Source organism: Amblyraja radiata, chromosome 20, assembly GCF_010909765.2.
Source record: "Amblyraja radiata isolate CabotCenter1 chromosome 20, sAmbRad1.1.pri, whole genome shotgun sequence".
NCBI classification, from domain to species: domain Eukaryota; kingdom Metazoa; phylum Chordata; class Chondrichthyes; order Rajiformes; family Rajidae; genus Amblyraja; species Amblyraja radiata.
Window position 1 is genome coordinate 28885070 of NC_045975.1, and position 21990 is coordinate 28907059.

The 21990-nt window shown below is 43.8% G+C and overlaps 1 protein-coding gene across 2 annotated transcripts in view; it reads right to left on the reverse strand.

Moving 5' to 3' along the window:
- Positions 1-6605: 6605 nt before the first annotated feature.
- The window catches only part of slc25a22 (solute carrier family 25 member 22), a 109737-nt gene continuing 94352 nt past the window's right edge, over positions 6606-21990 (reverse strand). For both annotated transcript variants that reach the window (XM_033039164.1, XM_033039165.1), the window contains exons 6-10: positions 20629-20747; positions 18687-18873; positions 14326-14480; positions 12588-12663; positions 6606-9495 (exon numbers count right to left, since the gene is read on the reverse strand). In XM_033039164.1, coding sequence (XP_032895055.1) covers positions 9342-9495; positions 12588-12663; positions 14326-14480; positions 18687-18873; positions 20629-20747 — 691 coding nt within the window. In that variant the 3' untranslated portion in view covers positions 6606-9341. The remainder of the gene's footprint in view (positions 9496-12587; positions 12664-14325; positions 14481-18686; positions 18874-20628; positions 20748-21990) is intronic.

The following is a 21990-nucleotide window of genomic DNA, read 5'->3' on the forward strand; positions in this document are numbered from 1 at the left end:
AAAACATTAACTGGGGCAAGTGAAAGATGGGAGGGGTGGCACTCAGTTTAATGTAGCACCTCTGACAGTGAAGAATTTCTCAGAACTAAAGAGTATGATGCCAGATTAAGTGCATATAAACCCTAAAGCCTTCTCGCCCTGGAGGCGAGCAGCTGTATCCCTGCTGACAAAGGTCACGTGTAGAAAACAAATGTAAACAACCCAAGGGGGCATTAACAGACTCGCTGTGAAAGGCCAGCACACGTGGAACTGGAGGAGAGAAGTGTGAACGTGAGGGAGATCACAATCAATGCAAGACGTTTCCCCCCAACAAATCGGCTGTCCAGAGAAGCAACATTAATGCTATATACACTCACTCTTCAAGCTGCTGCTCATTCAGTTCTGGAGTTGTCCACACAGTTGCTGCGCATGGAATCCAGTTAGAAGCAAACAAAAACCTGGCAGGATTGCGGAACTGGGAGTTTACGACACTGATTAGCCTTGACACTGAGAAACGCCAGTGTAAACTGCACAGAATATTTTGCATACGTATTGACAGAATCATTGACAACAGTTGCAAAGGGAAAAAACCCCAAAATCTAACCAACATCACGAGCGTCAGCGACCAACAGCTTCACATTAGAGTACATTCAATTCTCAGACAACACTACAGCTAACATTTCTCTCCAGGGCCTCTCGCATTACTGACCAGCTTTACAGCACTAGTCTGGAAAGTAGCGCCAATACTTTCATGATTCCCAGTTTTTCCATTCATTCCACAGACACACAGACACAGTCTCATGATTGTTAAAATACTGTACTAAAATGTGGTCATTATTATTTCTATGTGCTTATTCTACCCATCGTGAAATCTGCTCTTTCTAGATACTGCATAAATGTCCAGAAAACGTAGTCTTCTGCTTTTGCTCAATAGAAATCCATGTAGCAATATTTCCCACTTCCAATTCAGTGACATTCAAGAAACAGAATTGGCCAAGTTTAGGACATACCCTCTGCCTCTCCTGCATATCAGTACCCTGCAGTGCAGCACAACAGAATGCAATCAGGATTAGTATTGAAAACTTTAATTTTGAATCCAGACCCAGAGTTCAGGTTGTAAAAAAACAAGGAATTTAGTTTTATACCAAAGATAGACACAAAATGCTGGAGTACCTCAGCGGGTCAGGCAGCATCTCTGGAGAAAAAGGAAGGGTGATGTCAAGGGTCTGGACTCCTCAACAGGCAGTCTGAAGAAGGGTTCCAACCCGATATGTCACCCATCCTTTTTCTCCAAAGATCTGGCCTGACCCGCTGAGTTACTCCAGCACTTGGTGTCTCTCCAGTGTTCAGTTTGCCCGGGCACTAGAGATAAGAGCGTGAAAGGTGACTGATCTATCAAAAGAACACAGTTTTAAAACACAAATATATTCCTATTGACTTTTAGTACAGAATGAGAATGATAAATCAACCAAATAGAGTGTAATACATTGGAGTTATAACATGGTACAGAGGTTACCTGCAATCTGTCTGTAGTCTTTAGCAGTCTTAGATCTCCATAGATTTGTACCTATCTTTACAGATTTGTACCTATCCCAACAGCTCAGCAACTTGCCAACGCCAGCATTTAAGGGACAAACATAGACAAGAACATTGTCTGGCAAGTTCACATCTCGGTTGCAGGAGCAAGGAGTTACTGAACCTACACCTATCCATGGTCATTGCTGCAATGTCCATAGCAGCAGCAAATTGCCACGCATAGTTAAATAAAATCTCCGGGGAGACTTCTTCAATTAAGCACGAAGCTCAGGAGCTGTCAAATGCAGTGATTTGTTTTTAAAGTTTCAGCACTGCTGCAATTTAAAGGTTTACTGTGAATCAAGTGCTGCAGAAGTTTTTTTTTGCCTTAACAGCGGGCTGAGGTCAACGTGTTGGCTGGACTGCAAAATGAGCTGGCAATCGAAAAACTGAGGCAAGCATCAGACTGCAAGCCCACACTGCATATTTAACATCGCCAGGGAGAGAGCATTATTGCATAAGTTTCCTTAAAGTTACTCAAGAAAACACGTAGATAATATACTTTTTTCCCCCACTGAATTGAGTGCAGGAGATCTGTCAGGGGAGGGTCAGCGATTAATATTAGCAAGCGTACAGGACGCACAAACATTAAAACAGACTAAAAAATATTCAAGTATAGTGGGAGCTTGTAGATGTGTTTGGCAGAATGACACATTATTCAAATGTCATCCCTCGTAGTCTAGACAATGTAGAGTGGGACATGACTGAATATCAAGTGCTACGCCATTCCATTGGAAATGCACGGCCCTCCCCTCTCAACGACTGACACCAATGCTTAACTTGCCAACAAATGTCTTCTCCCTGATCTGTGGTACTGACTCCTGTCAGCCTTACTCCTGCTTCCCCCCTTTTCCACGCAGGTTGACTCATGAAACACAAAACAACAATGGCAGACACCCTGACAGGCAATGTAGACACGAGGAACTGCAAATGCTGCTTTACAAAAAAAAATATAAGTGCTGGAGTAACTCAGTGGGCTAGGCAGCATCTCTGGAGAACATGGACAGGTGACATTTCTGGTTGGGATCCTTCTTCAGACTTAATGTTCAGAATCTAACGCAGGGTCCCCACTCGAAACGTCATGATTAGAGAGATGTAGGCTAAATGCGGGTAGATGGGTCTATCTTGGATAGCATGGATGAGGTGGGGCCAAAGCACACAAGAATCCAGAGAGACTGCGTTACAACATGCCACTGAGGGGGAAAAACACAACAACTTTATTTGCATGATGCCTAATGTAGCAAAATGTTTCAAGGTATTTTGCACCAAGCCAGACATTAGGAGTCATAATCAAAAGGTTGGGGTTTTTAGGTTTAGGTTATATTTTAAAGTAAGGTTTTGAGAAACATTTTGAAGAAACGGGTAGGCATCAGAAAGGTTTCAGCAGACCTTAAGAGGATTGTCAATTGGACATAGAGGAAAGCAATTAAATTCACCTCTGGTCAAGAAGCCAGAATTGAGCAGTTCCTTGCATGCCTTAAGTCGTCAAAAAGGTGGGGAGAGGCGATTGATAACAAATTGAGAATTTTAAAATCAAAGTGATGCTTAACATGGAGCCGACACTGGTTCGTGAGCACCAGCTCTGGTTCGGATGTGGATCAGGATGATGGAGGCCAGAACAAGAGAGGTTGACCAGATGGGTGTCAGGTGAGTGGACTAGCATAAAGATAGCAGTAACAAATGAGTGTGATCAAGTGGAGCTTCTGAGCTGGTAATACAAGATTGTATCGACAATGCAGACCCCAGAAGGTTTCCACAGCGTCAATTAAGTTACAGTTTGCGGATGGTGTAGCTCAGTTCTAGGTGAGGATTACAGAGTCTGGTTCAGGAATAGAATTGGTGGCCATGGAATATGCTTGAGTTGGCAAACAAAGACAATTGCTCAGTCTTCTCGACATTCTAGAATAAACAGTGAAGTAGGCTTAACTTCATAAATTAGAGGAGCAGAATTAGGCTATTCAGCCCATCAAGTCCCTCCTGCCATTCAATCATAGAAACATAGAAAATAGGTGCAGGAGTAGGCCATTCGGCCCTTCAAACCAGCACAACCATTCAATATGATCATAGATGATCATCCAAAATCAGTAACCCATTCCTGCTTTCTCCCCAAATCCCTTGATTCTGTTAGCCCTAAGAGCTATATACAACTCATAGCTGATAAATCATGGTCATAAATAAACCATGACTGATCTATCCCTCTCAACCGCATTCTCCTGCCGTCTCTACATAACCCCTGACATCCATACTAATCAAGAATCTGTCAATCTCCGCCTTAAATATCTCCATTGACTTGGCTCCTCCACCACCTGCTGTGGCAATGAATTGCACAGACTCACCATCCTTGAATTTCAGTACATCCAGGGCTACATGCTGAACAAACACCTTGCAATTTAGACAGCGCAAAGGTGAGAGGTCCCCGGAGCTACATAGATTCAGATGCTGTCGCACACACATGGAAATTGAGATCGTGTTTTCAGTATTTCCAGGGGGCAGCACGTAGATGAGAAATGTTATGACAGATCTGTGGAGTTCACTAACGCAGGCATAAGATGAGAAACAATTTTAGATGGCTCTTTGCTGGGACCAGATCAATAACAATGAGGCAAGATGAGAGTAACTGTACTGTAACTGCACCACCTAACTGTTCTATTTTGAAGAACCCAAGTCAATTCCACCCATTTGTGCTGACTGCATCAGACAATCTCCACTGGCGTACCACACCGGCCCACCTTCACCCCTGAACATGGGCAAGGGGACGGGAGATAAGACAACAATTCCCCCGTGTTTCAAGTACTGAAATCAGTTGAGTGAGCATGAGAAGTTCAGAAGTTTGAAAGGACGAGTAGAAGAAAGCACATTGTGGAAGGTGAGGAGGTATTTGCATGGGTGGTCTGAAGAATTCAGCATCTCCAATGAAGTAAAGGCAACCATTCAAGGGTGAAGGCAAAGCATTCCCAGTCTGAATCTCTGGGTCAAATCACAGGCTGGTCCATAAAGAATGTATTGGACCACCTTGATGATAGAAGTGGGAGAGAAACCAGATGGAAGAGAATTCAAAAAAAATATATATAGGAGCGGGGCATGTAAAGATGGCAGCAATGATGTTTAGAATCTAAAGAAGGATGGCACGGTGAATTTGGTGACCAGGCGTTACCAGAAATGATGGAATACTTCAGACAAGGGTTTTTAAGGAAAGGGTGAAATTATTGGCTGTGTAAAAGTGTTCCAAGAGCCCTGAAGGTACTGTTCCACTGGGAATGAAAGCAGAAAATGGTGGAAACACTCTGCAGGTCAGACAGCATCTGTGAGAAGAGAATCAGTTAATGTTCTCAGTTCATCAGGACTAAGAGAGGAAATAAGTTAGTCTCAGTAGCATAGGAGTTGGAACAGACATTACATCAATCTCCATTTCGAACATGATGCCAAGTTAAATTAACCTCCTCTGCCCACACATGACCCATATTCCTCCATTTCATGCATATCGATGTGCCTTTCCAAAAGCCTCTTAAATACCACTATTGTATCTGCCTCCAACACCACCCTTGGTAGGGCATTGTAGACATCCAGCACTCTCTGTATAAAAACCTTGCCCCGCACATCTCCTTTAAAACTTTGTCCCTCCTTACATTCGATATCCCAAAGTGCAACACCTCACAATTGCTTGCATGAAAACATTATCTGCTATTTTTTTGCCCACTTCTGTAGCTGATCAACATCCCATTGCATATTTTGACCCCCTTCCTCACTGTCTGCAATTCCCTCATTTTGGTGTAATCTGCAAACTTACTACCAACCCATCTACATTTATGTGCATCTTCCTTTCTTCTTCCCGCCACCCCCCCCACCTCCCACCTCACACTCACATCAGTCTGAAGAAGGGTCTCGACCCGAAGCGTTGCCTATTTCCTTCGCTCCATAGATGCTGCCTCACCCGCTGAGTTTCTCCAGCATTTTTGCCTATCTTACATTTATGTGCAAGTCGTTTATTTATATGTATCACAAACAGAAGTCCCAGCACAAATCCCTGCATAACTCCACTGATCATAGACCAGAATAACACCCGTCTATCTGAAACCTCTTTCTTCATAAGTTCATAAGTGATAGAAGAATTAAGCCATTCGGCCCATCAAGTCTACTCCGCCATTCAATTATGGCTGTTCTATCTTTCTCTCTTAACCCCATTCCCCTGCCTTCCCCCCATAACCTCTGACATCCATACTAATCAAAAATCTATCTTTCTCTGCCTTAAAATTATTAATTGACTTGGCCTCCACAGCCTACTTTGGCAATGAATTCCACAGATTCGCCACCCTCTGACTAAATAAATTCCTCCTCATCTCTTTTCTAAATGAACGTCTTTTAATTCTGAGGCTACGCCCTCTGGTCCTAGACTCTCTCACTCTTCTATGAGTAAGCCAGTTCAAATGACCAAATCACAAGAACAAAGAGAATTACTACTCTGCTCTATTTAGTGCTGAATTGCAAGTGGACTTGAGGAGTGAGAGGCAGGTGTCATAGTTCCAAATGAAGCTGATGAGAATGAGGAAAGAGGTTGATGAGACTAGGTAATAAGAATTGTCTTAAGAATAAGAATAGGTTTTATCTACAATTCAGTGTTCAAATATTTATATTTAGTTTTAATTCAGCGTGCATAGTTCCACTGTACCACTAACTATCCATTCAACTCCATTAGTTCTTTGGTAGCAATCTGCAATGACAAGCTGTTCAGTAGGGTTTCACAGCACTCAGAGGGCCCACGATATCTCAATGCTCCAAAACGTAAGGCAAGAAGTAATTCACAATTATAACTGCATGATTTCCTTAAGAGCAACTATGAGGATGTGCATGCTAGAATACCGCCCTCCAGCAAAATGTATCAAACAATGACTTACACACTCTCAACATGGTGCCTGGTCACCTTTAAGGGCATTGAACCATAAAGGAGTTTCATTGTAGTGTACAAAAGACAGTGAATGCTGGAAAAGTGTGGAGGTCAATCAGACTCCGATGGATTTGACTGCGATTTTTAATATTCAGATGTCGAACATTCAGTGTTTTTGTGCCACACATGAAGTGTCAGAATTAAACGCACTCAGTACTCTGCTCTGCTTCACCACGAAGCCTGATGACTGTCTATTGCACCAGTATGGCTGCCTCACATCCAAACACCAGCCATCCTATAGTGTATCTTGTAAGATTGGCAATTTAGTGCTGATTAGCAGCAATTTGGTTAGACGGCAAACTCATTTCATTTAGGACCAGGAAAATTAAAAAAGCTGCGGTTTTAACCCATTGTTGTAGACTGGATTTGAACATCCATCCCCGAGGTATAGGGCATCAAGCTAAGGCTACATCACCTAGTCTCCTGCACATTTACTTTTTATCTATATTGCACAATAATGAGAATTATTTAAGATCTCAAATTCCAAATGCAATTTCACTGGAGATAAATCATTCCATGAATGCTCTTTCCCTTGTTATCTCAATACTTCCTGACAACCAAATCTAGCGCACTTCCCTACATAGCCTATAAGCATACTATTATATTGGTAATTAAAACACAAACAAATATTCAGCACCTCCAATAGGACAATAACCCTTTTCAATCGTGTGAAGCAGATTTCAAGTAACACTTTAGTATCAGTACTGACAACATTAGATACAAGAAGTACTAGACTGTAAAAATAAAAATGTTGACAAACCAGTATTTCCAAGGGATCACATCAGGGATTTTAAAAACGTAGTTGTGAATAACTGGTGTGTGGGGGCGTGAAGAAATTGTTTCCTTTACAAAAATATTATAATGCTCTGAAAAAAAAATCCTACATTAAACCTGTTTGTGTGTTGTACCCGTGCTTTACCTTTCAACTGCATTCGAGAAGCACTTTTTTTTTGCTCTTTCATTCCATTCTACGGCAGCATATTAAACATATCAGCTCTAATAAATTATTTACAGCTACAGAATTTTGTGCTGAGAAGATACCAGATATCTGTGCAGTGGGTTGCCAATCGATAATCCAGTCACAGAGTTAAGATGAAGCCATATACCTTCAGAACAAAGCTTTGCCGATTTGGTACATGTTGAATTACAATTCACCAAATGCATTGCAAAAGGTTGGCCTTTGGGAACTTGTTCATTTATACTGTGGAAATAACATTTTACCTTTCTAAATTAGTCTAGCATTTGACAAAATAATTTGAATTATGTCAGTCAAGGGTATCTACTGTTAGCTGCTAATTGGAGGTTGTGGGAGCAACATAGGTTCACAAACCAAGATAATTATTCTGGATTGAAGTCTATTAGCTTTAAAACACATCAATACAGACAGATATCCCAGGTTTCCTCTATGGAACCTATTGAATTTCAAAGGATGACACTAGTTTGTTCTAATAATGTAAGCAAGTTAAAATGGGACCTGGTGAAACTGGTCCTCTTTAGTCACAAATGCAGCAGTGAGTATCACACTGCCAATAGTTTGGATGCTAAACACAAGAGAAGTAACCAGCCTTCCAAAGCTGACACCTGAGAGCTGGTGTTAAGGGAGGAATGTTGCCACAAAATGCCAAACCCATTAACCTGCGTAGTTCAGGAATCATTTGGATTTAAGATGTTGTGCTTAGCTTAGTTTAGTTTAGAAGATTCATGCCAAATGAATCACTTCTCCCATCCTGCCTCAACTAAGGTATCAGCAGCCTTGTCCAACATGCCCCATGTCCACTGGTTTACATGTATATGTAAATGGATAGGAGATGTTTAGAGGGATATGGGCCAAACGTGAGCAGGTAGAACTAGTGTAGATGGGCATCTTGGTCGGCTGAAGTAAGTTGGGCCGATGGGCCTGTTTCCTTGCTGTATAACTCTATGTCTCATCTCAGCTTTGGTGTCCAACATGTTCATACAAACTAATGCCAGCCACAGCCATCAGCAGCTGCTTGGTCCTGATCTCTTCACATTTTACTTCTTTATTTGCTTCATCTCAAGTTACATCTTACACATAAGATACCCAGATATTTGGTAAGGGATGATGTGTTGAAATATATGAGAGTAGGGAATGAAACAAATGATATTGCGTTAGCTAATCATAAAATGTCCAGCCTACATTGAATTTCAATATGCCAATTGTAACCCCAACCAGACACGATATCTAATGGGCAGTTGGTGGCATACTGTCCATTTTGTGCAATACAAAATAATTATCTAGATGTTAGAAGACTAAATTACCTGTCATTCAAAAACCCAACAACACCATGTTCAAGAGACTCAAGATGGACTAGCTAGATTTCATTGTTAAAAAAATGTCACTCAGCACCTAGGTACAAAAGCCCAAACTGAAAACAAGTATCAATGACCCTGTTAGTGTTTTGCTACTGGAAATTCAATCAAGCTGTTGCATTGTTGTTTTCCACATGGGAACAATTGGAAACCGGGCCTTTTGCTTCCTCTGAGGATGATCCCTTTGAAACGATATCTATTGTGTCAGTACTGACCAACTCAAGAGAACACAACTACAGTAATGATGATGATATCTGGCGCTCTCACACCCCAGACGCAAGTGTTAACCATTTTAAAAAAAAATAAACAAAAAATACTGACAGTCTTTAGGAATGATTGGGAAAAGCGGAATCTGTTTTGGGGATGATGGTGGGGGTGGGGGGAGGTTGGGGTGGGTAGGAATGGGGAAGAGGACGGTGATCCGGGCTTTAGTCTCCAAAAACTGTGCTGTTCATGTGACATACGTAACCCTGTGGAACTAGGTTGGATGTCCTGTTGAAGTGCTCCACCTTCATTAATGTCGTCTGTTCGGAAGCATCTCAATTATGGTCTCTGCTATTCCCAGGAAGTAAACAACTTGTGCAATGCCAAATAGGGGGGCAATAACCAGTGCTCTGCAGTATGCACCCTTTAGGAACGCTCCTGGTCCTTCATTTCTCCAGATTTTCCTATAAAAGGGGAAATACAGCAGGACATCAGCATTGTGGCGAGATAGTCAACAAGCAAAATGTTTGTGATCAGACATTGTCACACATGGATCAAGATGACCCTAACACATAATTAACATGGTGGTCTCTCGGCTGGGGTGCTAATGCACAATTTCACCAGAATAAGTTCTTAATTCCACTATAATAATCTTTTCTACATCCTCAACAGGAGTTATTAATCTGAGCTTTGGAACAACGATATATTTTAAGGAGTCATTCCATGAACTAAACTCGACGTTGACTACAATGGAAGATTGCCTGTCACTAATCATGATTATACATATCACAGTAATTCTTATACTCCTGCTTTTAGCTGCTTCTTTGGGTGGGGATGGTTCTTTCTCATGGGGACAGTTTATTGGTGACTGAGAACTTTCCAATCTTCTACTCATATAGTTACTCTTCATTTACAAGATTAGTCTACATTAGTAATAAAAGCAACCATGGGCCTATGACCTTCCAATTGTCTATACACAGCTACTGTTCAGTAGCAGTTATTGGATAGTAACTATAGAACAACAACCACTGCAGATATCATTTAAGTAATGCAAGATGTTGAAATTATTTAGTCTGAAAGAGGCCCACTGTTGATATTCAGAAACTTTCAGTGAAGCACTTTTGGGCCTGTCCCACTTAGGCAATTTTTTTAGGCGACTGCCGGCAACTAGACTGTCGCCACATGGTCACTGGGGTGTCGCCTGTATGGTCGTGACTAGTCTCCTCAGTCGCCCAAAGATTCGTAGCGTCTTTCTGGTCGTCATTGGACTTTCAAAATGTTGAAAAATATTCGGAGACAGTCGGCGACAGTGGGTTTGACGCCAATGAGCGTAGCGTGACTTCTCCTGACGTAGGTGCTGTCGTAGTTGTCACCAGGTTAACGTAGGTTGTCGCCGGTGCTGACTTTGGTTTTTTTGCTGTTAAAGTAATTATTCTATTTCAAATTTTATGTCGAAGGGGGGTCTAGTCGCCGGTTTGTCGGCGACCTGCTACGACCATGACAGTCGCCGGCAGTCGCCTAAAAATAGCCTAAGTGGGACAGACCCATTAAAATAACACACATGCAAAATAACAACAAGCCATGAAACATTTATTTAATGTATTAAGAGTTTTTGTGCTGGCAAGTGGTCTCATTGGGATGATTATACTTATATTTAACTATTCAATTTTCCCAGTAATCTTAATTTTATTCGTTGTGAATTATTGAGTTATTACAGTTAATGCAATAACCTTTTCCATCTAAAATTTCACAAGCAGCAAGTGCAATGTGTGATCAGATATCTTCTTTGGTTAGTGATGGACAAATTTTGGCCTATGTTCATATAAGGGAGCAGATCCAATAAAACAAGTATCCTCAGTTCTACAATAAATGTTAACCGTGGTGAAATTGGAACTGTCAGCCTTTGAAAATATTGCTAGTTCAGTAAAACTGAGTAATGGGGAGTATTTAATAACCCTGATATTGGTATTAGTGCAAAGCACTGATGCATATCATTAACAAAAGTAATATAATGGAACATATATACAAATCATAGACAATTGTTCCACAGCCTAAACTGCAGAACATGATTTTATAAAGAGCATTCACATTTTAAAATATTGATCTGTATTAGTGGTTATCAGCAGTCATTGGCATCCTTAAGATATTTAAGTAGTTAGCGCAAGTGGATGTATCCACAGAACAGAGAGGTTGAGAAGGAGTTTCTTCCCAGAGGCCATTCGGACTGTAAACGCCTATCTCACCAGGGACTAACTCTACTGAACGTTTTTCCTTCCATTATTTATTATGTAAAGGTATATGTGTGTTATGATTGTGTTTATAGTTTGTTTGGTTGTTGGTCTTTTTGCACAAAAGTCCGCGAGCATTGCCACTTTCATTTCACTGCACATCTCGTATGTGTATGTGACAAATAAACTTGACTTGACTTGACTTGATCCAGTTATACAATAATCGTGGTTGCAAAAGCAAGTGATATTGCCAGTGATATTTTTAACCTTTCAGCAAGAAAACATTTGACCAATTTACACCCCAACCTGTTTTGAACACAGCATTAAACTTTTCCAATTATTAATTACAACTTCATTTGACCATCATCTGCCTTTGCTTTACTCCAATTCTTTCAAATCTTTCTCACTGGTAGACTACAATATGGATTAAAAAAGACACAACGTACTGGAGTAACTCGGTGGGTTAGGCAGCATCTCTAGAGAACGTGGATAGGTAACGTTTCGGGTGGAGATCTTCTCCAGATTAAAATCAGTATGAAACGTCACCGATCCATGTTCTCCAGGGATTCTCCCTGAGCTGCTGAGTTACTCCAGCACTTTCTTTTTTTGTAAACCAGCAGATGTAGTTGCTTGTTTCTACATTTTAACCTAATTTCACCAAAAGCAGCTGTTTCACATGCTATGCCACACAATGTCCCGATCATCCACCATGCTATTCATCTCTAAACTGCAGCCTGAGCCTAAATTAAATGAAAGAATTTACTCTGTAAATTCCTCCATGGCCTCATCCAGGTCTATTTCTGACGCTATAGTTGTGCAGTCCACTATCTGCCCCTCTGCTTTTACTTCCACCGTTATGATTCCAAAAGCTCATTCATCTCTTGCCATAGATCTACCTGTGGAATATCCCCATTGCATAGCAATAAGCTCGATACTTCGTTTCCCCCTTAAGCCCAACCCAGCCCTGACTAAGATCCTCATCATTCATAATTTCTCCTGTGCCTTAATATTAGTTTTCCCTCATGCCCCATCATGTGTTGTGGTAGCTGCTTCATATTAAAGGCAGAAGATAGATACTAAAAGCTGGAGTAACTCAGCGGGACAGGCGTCATCTCTGGAGAGAAGGAATGGGTGACGTTTTGGGTCGAGACCCTTCTTCAGACCCGAAACATCACCCATTCCTTCTCTCCAGAGATGCTGCCCGTCCCGCTGAGTTACTCCAGCTTTTTGTGTCTATCTTCGGTTTAAACCTGCATCTGCAGTTCCTTCTTGCTTATATTAGAGGCAGACGCTTGTTGATTCAGAATGTTGAAGTCGTTACTTATTACCTGATGCAGTCCATTACTCCTGAGTATGTGTCCTCATTCAAGCCCCTTTGAAGAGACTGGAGTCTTGTCTTTATTACTAAATTGGAACAAAAGACAAACTGTAAGTAGCATGAAGAAGGATTACGTTTCCTGAATTCGTTGGTTCCACTTCCCATGTTAGTGTATGGTTTCTTTCAGCACTTCTAGTTCATGGTTGGCAATTATCTCGTAAGAGTCCTGTTATATGCCTATATACTGGCTTTTCATAGATATTACAGCGCAGTAATCTGGATAGGGAACGTGGATGAGTCTCTCTTCTCTGAAGGATCCTGACCTGAAACATTGCCCATCTAGTTCCTCCAGGTGCCTACCCGCTGAGATACTCCAGCACTTGAGGAACGGCACAGCTGTGCAACAGTAGAGCTGCTTCCTTAAGCGCCAGAGACCCAGGTTCGATCCTGACCACGGGTGCTATGTGTACGGAGTTTGTGAGTTCTCCCTGTGACTGCGCGGATTTCTTCTGGGTACTCCGGTTTCCTCCCACACTCCAAAGGTTTGTAAGCTAATTGGCTTTAGTAAAATTGTAAGTTATAAATTATCCCGAGTGTGCAGGATAGTGTTAATGTAAGCGGCTGGTCAGCATAGCCTCAGTGGACTGAAGGGCCTGTTTCCATGCTGTTTTATGTACTTTGTGTTTTACTCAAGGTATGACATAACATGGCTATCAATGCTCTGTTGGGATTAACTAACTCCAATAGAACCTTAGGTGCTTCAAACTCATTGCATAACCTGCTTCTCTGGCCTAATGCTGATCACCAGGTTGTTTCACTCAGCGATTAGATTTTGTCCTTTATGTACTAGACTTCAGAAGCACCAGAGGAGACCACATTAAAATGGGCAAAACTCTTATAGGTCTTATGAGGCTGTAATCACTGCCAAAGGTGACTCAACAAAGTACTGAGTAAAGGGTCTGAATACTTATGTAAATATGATATTTCAGTTATTTCTTTTTTAATTACTTTTCAAAATATTCTAAACACCTGTTTTCGCTTTTTTATTCTGGGGTATTGTGTGTAGATTGATGATAAAATAAATGAATTTAATCCATTTCAAAATAAGGCTGTAACGTAACAAAATGTGGAAAAAGTGAAGGGGTCTGAATGCTTTCTGGATGCGCTGTATGTTTGAGCTTTCAAGATTTGATACATCAAGATTTCAAGTGGAAAGAGTGTCAAAGTCTAGAAGATGGGATACAATGGGCGGCAGGGTGGCGCAGTGCTAGAGTTGCTCCCTCACAGTGCCAGGGATCCGGGTTCAATCCTGCTCCGGTTTCCTCCCACACTCTGAAGCTGTGCAGTTTTGGAGGTTAATTGGCCCCAGTAAAAGGTTGTAAATTGTCCCTAGTCTGTAGGATAGTGCTAGTGTACGAGGATCCCTGGTCGGCACGGACTCAGTGGACCGAGTGGCCTGTTTCCACGCTCTATCTCTAAACTAAACTGTTCTGTTTGGTGAAGCGAACTCTCATTGGCAATGCTCTATTGCTGTTTATATATTGCACAGGGAGATAGGGACAGATGGCCAGGCCAATTGCAAATGAATGGGCAACAGAACTAATGGGATTTCTCTTCTGGGATTCAACATCGACCAAATGACCTCCATGTGTGATGCTGTGATGAGATATAAAATGGTGACAAGGCAGGCAGAGATGATAAATCTCCCTACAATATTTCACTGGCATTAGATGAAAACAGTGCCTTACCATCACAGGGATTCACTGCCACAGCTGCCGTGCTGCCTGCTATACAGCCACTGACGAAGGAGACATAAATTGGAGCTTTCCCTTCTGCACTCCTCGGCCCCATCTTGTTTAGGTTAGCAAACATTGGGAAATAGATGATGGAGAAAGGAACATCCCTTCAAACAAAAAACATTTGTTATCCAGAGAATACCATATAATGTAGCAATTTCTCCCATTGATATCCATCTATCTATCTATCTATCTATCTATCTATCTATCTATCTATCTATCTATCTATCTATCTATCTATCTATCTATCTATCTATCTATCTATCTTCTTCTATACTATTACTAAAACTCTCATCTTGTCCTCTTCCGGTTTGCGTTGTTTTTAAACTTGCGAAAAAACGGTACCTATATTGCTCGGATTTTCTGCCACCTTACTCACCGTTCTCCTCTGCTCCAATTGCACCAAGCTTTGTTCCGATCGGTGGAATATTACAAAAGTTATGAAGGTTTAAAAAATGGTGAGATCAGCAGATTGGTCTTCTCGCCTGTCAGTCACCATGAAGGTAACGCCCCTTCCGGCACCCGCCGAGTCAATTACCTGCTCTTTCAGGAGCAGAGTGTGGGCTGTGTTCACGGGCGGGAGCTGGCGGTGTTCGCGGGCGGGGGCTGGCTGTGTTTGCGGGCGGGGGCTGGCTGTGGTAGTGGGCGGGGGCGGGCTGTGTTCGCAGGCAGGTGCTGGCTGTGTTTGCAGACAGGGGCTGTGAGCGCGACAGGCACTGGGGACAGGAGCCACTGAGTGAGTCCGGTGCCGGGTCCTGGAGCCGATGAGTGCAGTCGGAGCCGGGGCCCGGAACCAGTGTGCCCACACCCCCCCCTCCCCCACACCACCCCTTCCCCCACACCCCCCCTCCCACACACCCCCTCCCCCCCCCTCCCCCACCCCTACTACTCTCGACCCAAAACGCTACCTATTCCTTTTCTCCAGAGATGCTGCCTGACCCGCTGAGTTACTCCAGCATTTTGTGTCTATCTTCGGTGTAAACAAGCATCTGCAGTTCCTCCCTACATATTTAAGGAAGCATGTTGTCCTGAGTTTAAATTTCCATCAGAGCAAAATTATCAACCCAACTATAAAGATGGGAGGTGTGTTTTAATGTGGGGGGTAGGTGTAACTATATTTTTCGGTCCCTACCTGGTCGGTGTGGCAGCCTTTTCTCCGGGCTGCCCGTCGACCCGTCCTCGTGGCCTACCAGGGGGCTTGGAGCGCCGTTTCCTGGCGGGGACCGCCCAGCACCTCGGCCTCGGCGGCGGCACAGTGTTGGAGCGCTGGAGCTCTGGAGCGGAGCAGAGTGGAGCGGGCGATGCCTTGCCTGGGTCGCCGCGCTGGAGCGACGCGCTGGAGCTCTGGCGAGCTGGACCGCCGAGAGCAACATCTCTGGGCTGCGGGTCTGCGGAGCGGAGAGGCGGCATGTGGAGAGGCGGCGCCGACTTTTTCATCGGGAGCCTGGGAGCTCCAAACCGGCGCGGCCTTGTCGGCTTCGGCAGCCGCGGGCTCCAACCAGGAAGCGGCCGTTCCAGGTGGCCCAGCCGCCGAAAGGACTCTCCCGACGCCGGGGCAAGATCACCCGGTGAGAACGGCCAGGGACATCGGGCCTCCGTAGAGGCAATTGCGGTGGCCTCAATAGGCCTGACTTTGGGGTGAACATGGGGTGGGGACTGGACATTGTGCCTTCCCCCACAGTGCTATCCACTGTGGGGGGATGATTTTTTTGTCTAATTGTAGTCCTGTAGGTCTGTGTCCAAGATGGCTGCCGTGAAGAGAGAGTGGACGCTGGCGAGCTTTGGCTGCCTCTGCTCTCTCTTCACACTGTGTTTTTGATTTTCTGTTTTTGGATTGAATTCTGTTTTTAATTTGTGTCTCTGTGATGTCTTTATTACTTGTTATATTCCGATTATATGTTTTTATTCCGATTACTATGTAAGGTGTCCTTGAGATGTCTGAAAGGCGCCCATTAAATAAAATGTATTATTATTATTATTATTATAGTTAATGATAATAAGGGCTAGAATAATATATAGGGGTAATTATTCAAACATGATTGTCTAGGGTTGTAAATATGCTTCCAGGAAATAAATCTAAATTAACATGAGAATCCTGAACACTCTCAACGAATAGCTACAATAGGCTTTTACAGAGTTAGGCAGGTCACATTACATCACATTACTAAGTCTGAATAAGGGTCTCGACCCGAAACGTCACCCATTCCTTATCTCCAGAGATGCTGCCTGTCCCGCTGAGTCACTCCAGCTTTTTGTGTCTGTCTTCGGTTTAAACCAGCATCTGCAGTTCCTTCCATCACATTACTTTTCTTTCCAATATATTTTCCAAAACATTAGGAGCACATGCTGATTAATGTCATAAATCACTTCACAGTTTGGAATCAGTTTTTATTTTAGAATTAGATGGGAGGTAATGTAAAAATGTTCCTAAAATATGCCCTCCTCTCACACACTCGACATTGATTAATTTAAACTAGAAAATGTATTCAGGTCCAAACAAGGTACACAACCTTCGGAGTACACAGTCGGCAGTGAAAAAGAGGCTATAAAGGCACCCAAGTATACAGGCAGGGCATTGTTGGTCAAGACTAACAACCAAACCTTCGGGCTCCAAGGCGCAGATAGATTTTCGCGCCTTATTTTTGGGTACAAAAGCGTCTTCATTGCCGGGAAATATGGTACTTAAAAACATATAGCTCAAAGAAATTTACTTACGACATTATTTGTACACAAACTCCATTCTTCTCTCTATGTTTCATAAGATACTATTAAGATAATGACAATTCATGTTTGAAAAACCCGCCAAGAAACTTGCACAGTAGGCTGTTGCGCAAGCGCAGTACGCAGTCCACAGTGCAAAGGCAGAATTTCAGCTGTCTATGAATTTCAGAGCCTATTTGGAGGTTGTAGTGTTTAATAGCCTGATGGTTGTAGGGAAGGGGGCTGTTTCTGAACCTGAACATTACACTTTTCAGGCTCCTTTTTGTATTTTATTTTTTTATTTAGACTTTTATTGCCAATAGCGAAACACGATAAGAGTATAAAAGCTGGTGTGCATGACAGCTCTTCACAACTCCACTGAAAGGGTTTATTCATGCTGCAGACATTTAATTGGCCATGCACTATTTGAACTGTAGACGGTCTTTAGTGTGACAGCTTTTATGGCTATGCTTTGGCGACAGCCTTAAGCTGTTTCTGTTTGGTGGGCTATTTTCAGGCTATGTTGTTCCATTGGCGTTTTGAAACGGTTTTGTGTTGATTGACTGATCCTCACTGGTACTCAGTCTCTTAAATGTTAAAATTGGCACTTTTGTATTTGAAATTCATTTTGGCCTCTTTCCTCTCTTACTTAGGAACTACCTCCAGACCTTCTCCTCCTCTCTGACCTCTTGCACATCCTTCAGTCCACCACTAGGCCCATGCCTTTGGCAATCTAGGCCCCAGGCTCTGGAATCCACCACTTAAGGGCCTGTCCCACTTGGCAATTTTTCGGCGACTGTTGGCATCATTGACTGACGTATTATGTCACCGTGGCGTGATACGGCGTGACAACGCATGACGCGGCATGATGGCGTATGACGTGCGGTGTTTTTTCAAGTGTTGCAACCAATTTTTTGTCGCTGCTGGATTTTGAAATGTTCAAAATCTTTTGGCACACTGATATGACGCCGGGAAAATGGCCAAGTGGGACAGGCCCTTTAAGCTCCTCCATCTCCTCTCCCACTTTAAGACCCTCCTTAAAATACACCTGGTTCAACAAGCTGTTCGTCACCTGCTTCCGATCGTTCCTTTCCGTGAGTCCCTCCTTTTTTTGTTAAGTAACCACTTGCTTAAACAACATAGAAAAAGTACAGCACAGACACAAGCTCTTTGGCCCACAATGTCCATGCCAAACATGGTGCCAAGTTGAACTAATCCCCTCTGCACTTGATCCGTTCCCCTCCATATCCAAGTGCCTATCTAAAGGCCTCAAACACTACGGCTGTATCTGCCTCCACCACAAACCCTGGAAGTGCAATTAAATTGCTTTTCAACGTGGAGATAAATGAATGAATGAAACTTTATCATCACATGTGACATGTCATAGTGAAATTCTGTGTTTTGCATACCATACACAACGCAAGCAAAGAGTCCCCACGTATAGGGATCTTGGCGCCCCCCCCACTATACCGGGTCCTTCGTTGTTCTCTTGGTGGCCCCTCCACGCCGGGTTCCTCTTCGTTCGCTCGGCGGTACGTCACTGAATAGCCTTTACCTTTCAACTTGGCTTCTGATCAAATTAGAAATCACACAATGTACAACTTTTCATGTACCTTAGCAAAGTTGCCCCTAAGCCTTTGTAGAGGCCAGTAATTCCTTTGCTTCTCAGCAGCTCTTTGGTGATCTGTGTGGCGGTCTGCTGGGACTTGAGAGCGGAGGTAGCTTGGCTTGTGGTGGAAATAGGGCTCCCTGAGGGGGAACTCGAAACTGCTTGGGCAGCCATCAACTTCTGTTGGGCGGCTGCATATAATCACAGAGGAGGTACGTCAGTCGCCGCAAGACAATTAAGCCAGATATATCATAGATCCGTCTGCACAAAGGAATGATTCATTGAAGGTGTTAACTCGCGTTGGTGCACAATTAACACTTATCTCATCAAAACGGCTGCTCTCTCTCTCTCTCTCTCTCTCTCTCTCTCTCTCTGTGAAGATAGACACAAAATATTGGCGTAACTCAGCAGGACAGGCAGCATCTCTGGAGAGAAGGAATGGGTGACATTTTGGGTCGCGACCCTTCTTCATAGTCTGAAGCCTCACACTTTCCTTCTCTCCAGAGATGCGGCGTTACTGTTAACTGAGTGATGTCTCACTGAGTTACTCCAGCTTTCTATGTCTGTCTTTGGTGTAAAACAGCATCTGCAGTTCTTTCCTATGCTTTCTGTGTGCATGGGGAAACAAGGTCAGTGTGGTTTAGAACAGAGAGAGAGAGAGAGAGAGAGAGAGAGAGAGAGAGAGAGAGAGAGAGAGAGAGAGAGAGAGAGAGAGAGAGAGAGAGAGAGAGAGAGAGAGGGGGGGAGAGAGTGAGAGAGGGAGGCCTTCAATTGGTGAGGCCATCCTGCACTGGCCATCGGACAGAAGTTCAGGAGCTTCCCGCTACAGCGCCCTCACTGACTCTCCTCACACGAGCCATTTTTCCAAAGGTCTTCAACCAGAGGAGCCCTGCACAAGACTGCCTGGTCACTATCATATGATCATACAATCTTAAGCGATAGTAGAATTAGGCCATTCGCCCCCATCAAGTCTACACCACCATTCAATCATGGGTGATCTATCTCTCCCTCCTAACCCCATTCTCCTGCTTTCTCCCCATAACCTCTGACACCCGCGCTAAACAAGAAGGTCCAATTACGTGGCCTTGGCCTCCCTTACAGAGTTGGGGTTGAGGGAGGGGAATGCAAGGAAATGCAGATGCTGGTTTACAAAAAAAAGACACAAAAAGCTGGAGTAAGTCGGTGAGTCAATCAGACTCTCTGGAGAACATAGATAGGGGATGTTTCGGGTTGGGACCCTTCTTCAGACTGAATGTTGGGGGGGGCGAGGGAGAAACCTGGAATGGGTTGAGTTGCAACAATCCAGACCTCCCTTCCAAGACTGTCAACACAATGCAATAGCAGCATGTGCAACCCTCACTCCGCCATTCATCACCTGTAACACGTCATGTTTCCATGACCCTCAGATTATTCACTGACCAGCGCTCCTCATGTGCTGACTGTGTGGAATTTGCACGTTCCTCCTCTGATTAGGTTGGCACAGTGGCCCACAGAGCCCACACGGCCATCGATCACCTGTTCACACCATTTCCACGTTATCCCACTTTCTCATCCACTCCAAACCTGCAAGTTTTTAGGACATGGGAGGGAACCAGAGCACCCGGAGGGAATCCACTTGGCCACAGGGAAAACATGCAAACTCCACATAAACAGCACCCGAGGTCATGATCGAACCTGGGTCTCTGGCACTCTGAGACAGCTGCTCTATGCCGCCTCATAGTACCTCTTTGCATGTACCTATGTCTATCCTGCAACCCAAGTTCCTCACCCATCATTTGTTCCACATTCTTCTGCCACTGACTATTCTTCAACCCAGGATATGAACTCTGTTTCTCTTTCCATCTTTCCATGAGCGCTGCCTGACCTTCCGAGTGTTTACAAATGGAACACTGGCGTCCGGGTCTGTTCTTGGTTCCTGGACATATTCCTTTCTCAGTTCCACCTACCAAGACGACCTGCATCCTGCAACTGGATCTTCAGCATTTCCATGGGGGTGGTCACAATGACCTGACAGGTCCCAGCACCGCAGCCTGCCAGCATCTCCTTCAGCAAAGTCAGCTTCTTCCTGTGAAAGGAAGCAAAAAGGGTAACAGTTAATTTCATAATCAACGCTGAACATGGTGTCAGTTACATCTCACCAATAGAGGCCATCACAATCTTGTCCCCTTTGTATACATCTAATGATTTATTGAAAGAAATGGAATCAAGTCATTGATTGTCATGTGTAAGACAGAACTGCAGATGCAATTTAAACCAAAGATAGACACAAAAAGCCTGAGTAACTCAGTGGGACAGGCAGCATCTCTGGAGAGAAGGAATGGGTGACGTTTCGGTCGAGACCCTTCTTCAGACTGGTTAGGGATAAGGGAAACGAGAGATATAGATGGTGATGTGGAGAGATAAAGAACAATGAATGAAAGATATGCAAAAAAGTAACGATGATAAAGCAACAGGTGGACAGAAATGTGGAGAAACTCAGCGGGTGAGGCAGCATCTATGGAGCGAAGAAAATAGGCAACATTTCGGGTCGAGACCCTCCTTCAGACTGAAGGATCGCCTATTTTCTTCGCTCCATAGATGCTGCTTCACCCGCTGAGTTGCTCCAGCATTTTTGTCTACCTTCGATTTTCCAGCATCTGCAGTTCCTTCTTAAACATGATAAAGCAACAGGTCATTGTTAGCTATTTGTAGGGTGAAAATGAGAAGCAAGTGCAAATTGGGTTGGGGGGGGGGGGGGGGGGGGGGGGAATAGAGAGACAATGAATGCCGGGGCTACCGGAAGTGAGAGAAATCAAATTCATACCACTGGGCTGTAAGCTGCCCAAGCGAAATATGAGCAGCTGTTCCTCCAATTTACATTTAGCCTCACTCTGACAATGCAGGAGATCGAGGGCAGAAGGGTCTGTATATAGGAATGGGAAGGAGTATTAAAATGTCCAGTAACCGGGAGATCAGGTTGGTTCACGCGGGCTGAGTGAAGGTGTTCCGCGAAACGATCGCCCAGTCTGCGTTTGGTTTCACCGATGTACAAGAGTCCACATCTTGAACAATGAATACAGTAAATGAGGTTGGAGGAGGTGCAAGTGAACCTGCCAACCTGAAAGGCCTGTCGGGGTCCATTGACAGAGTCAAGGAAGAAGGCATAGGGACAGGTGTTGCATCTTCTGCAGTTGCAGGGGAAGTTACCTGGGGAGAGGATGGTTTGGGTGGGAAGGGATGAGTTAACCAGGGAGATACGGAGGGAACGGTCTCTGCGGAAGACAGAAAGGGGTGGAGATGGGAAAAAGTGGCCAGTGGTGGGAACCCTT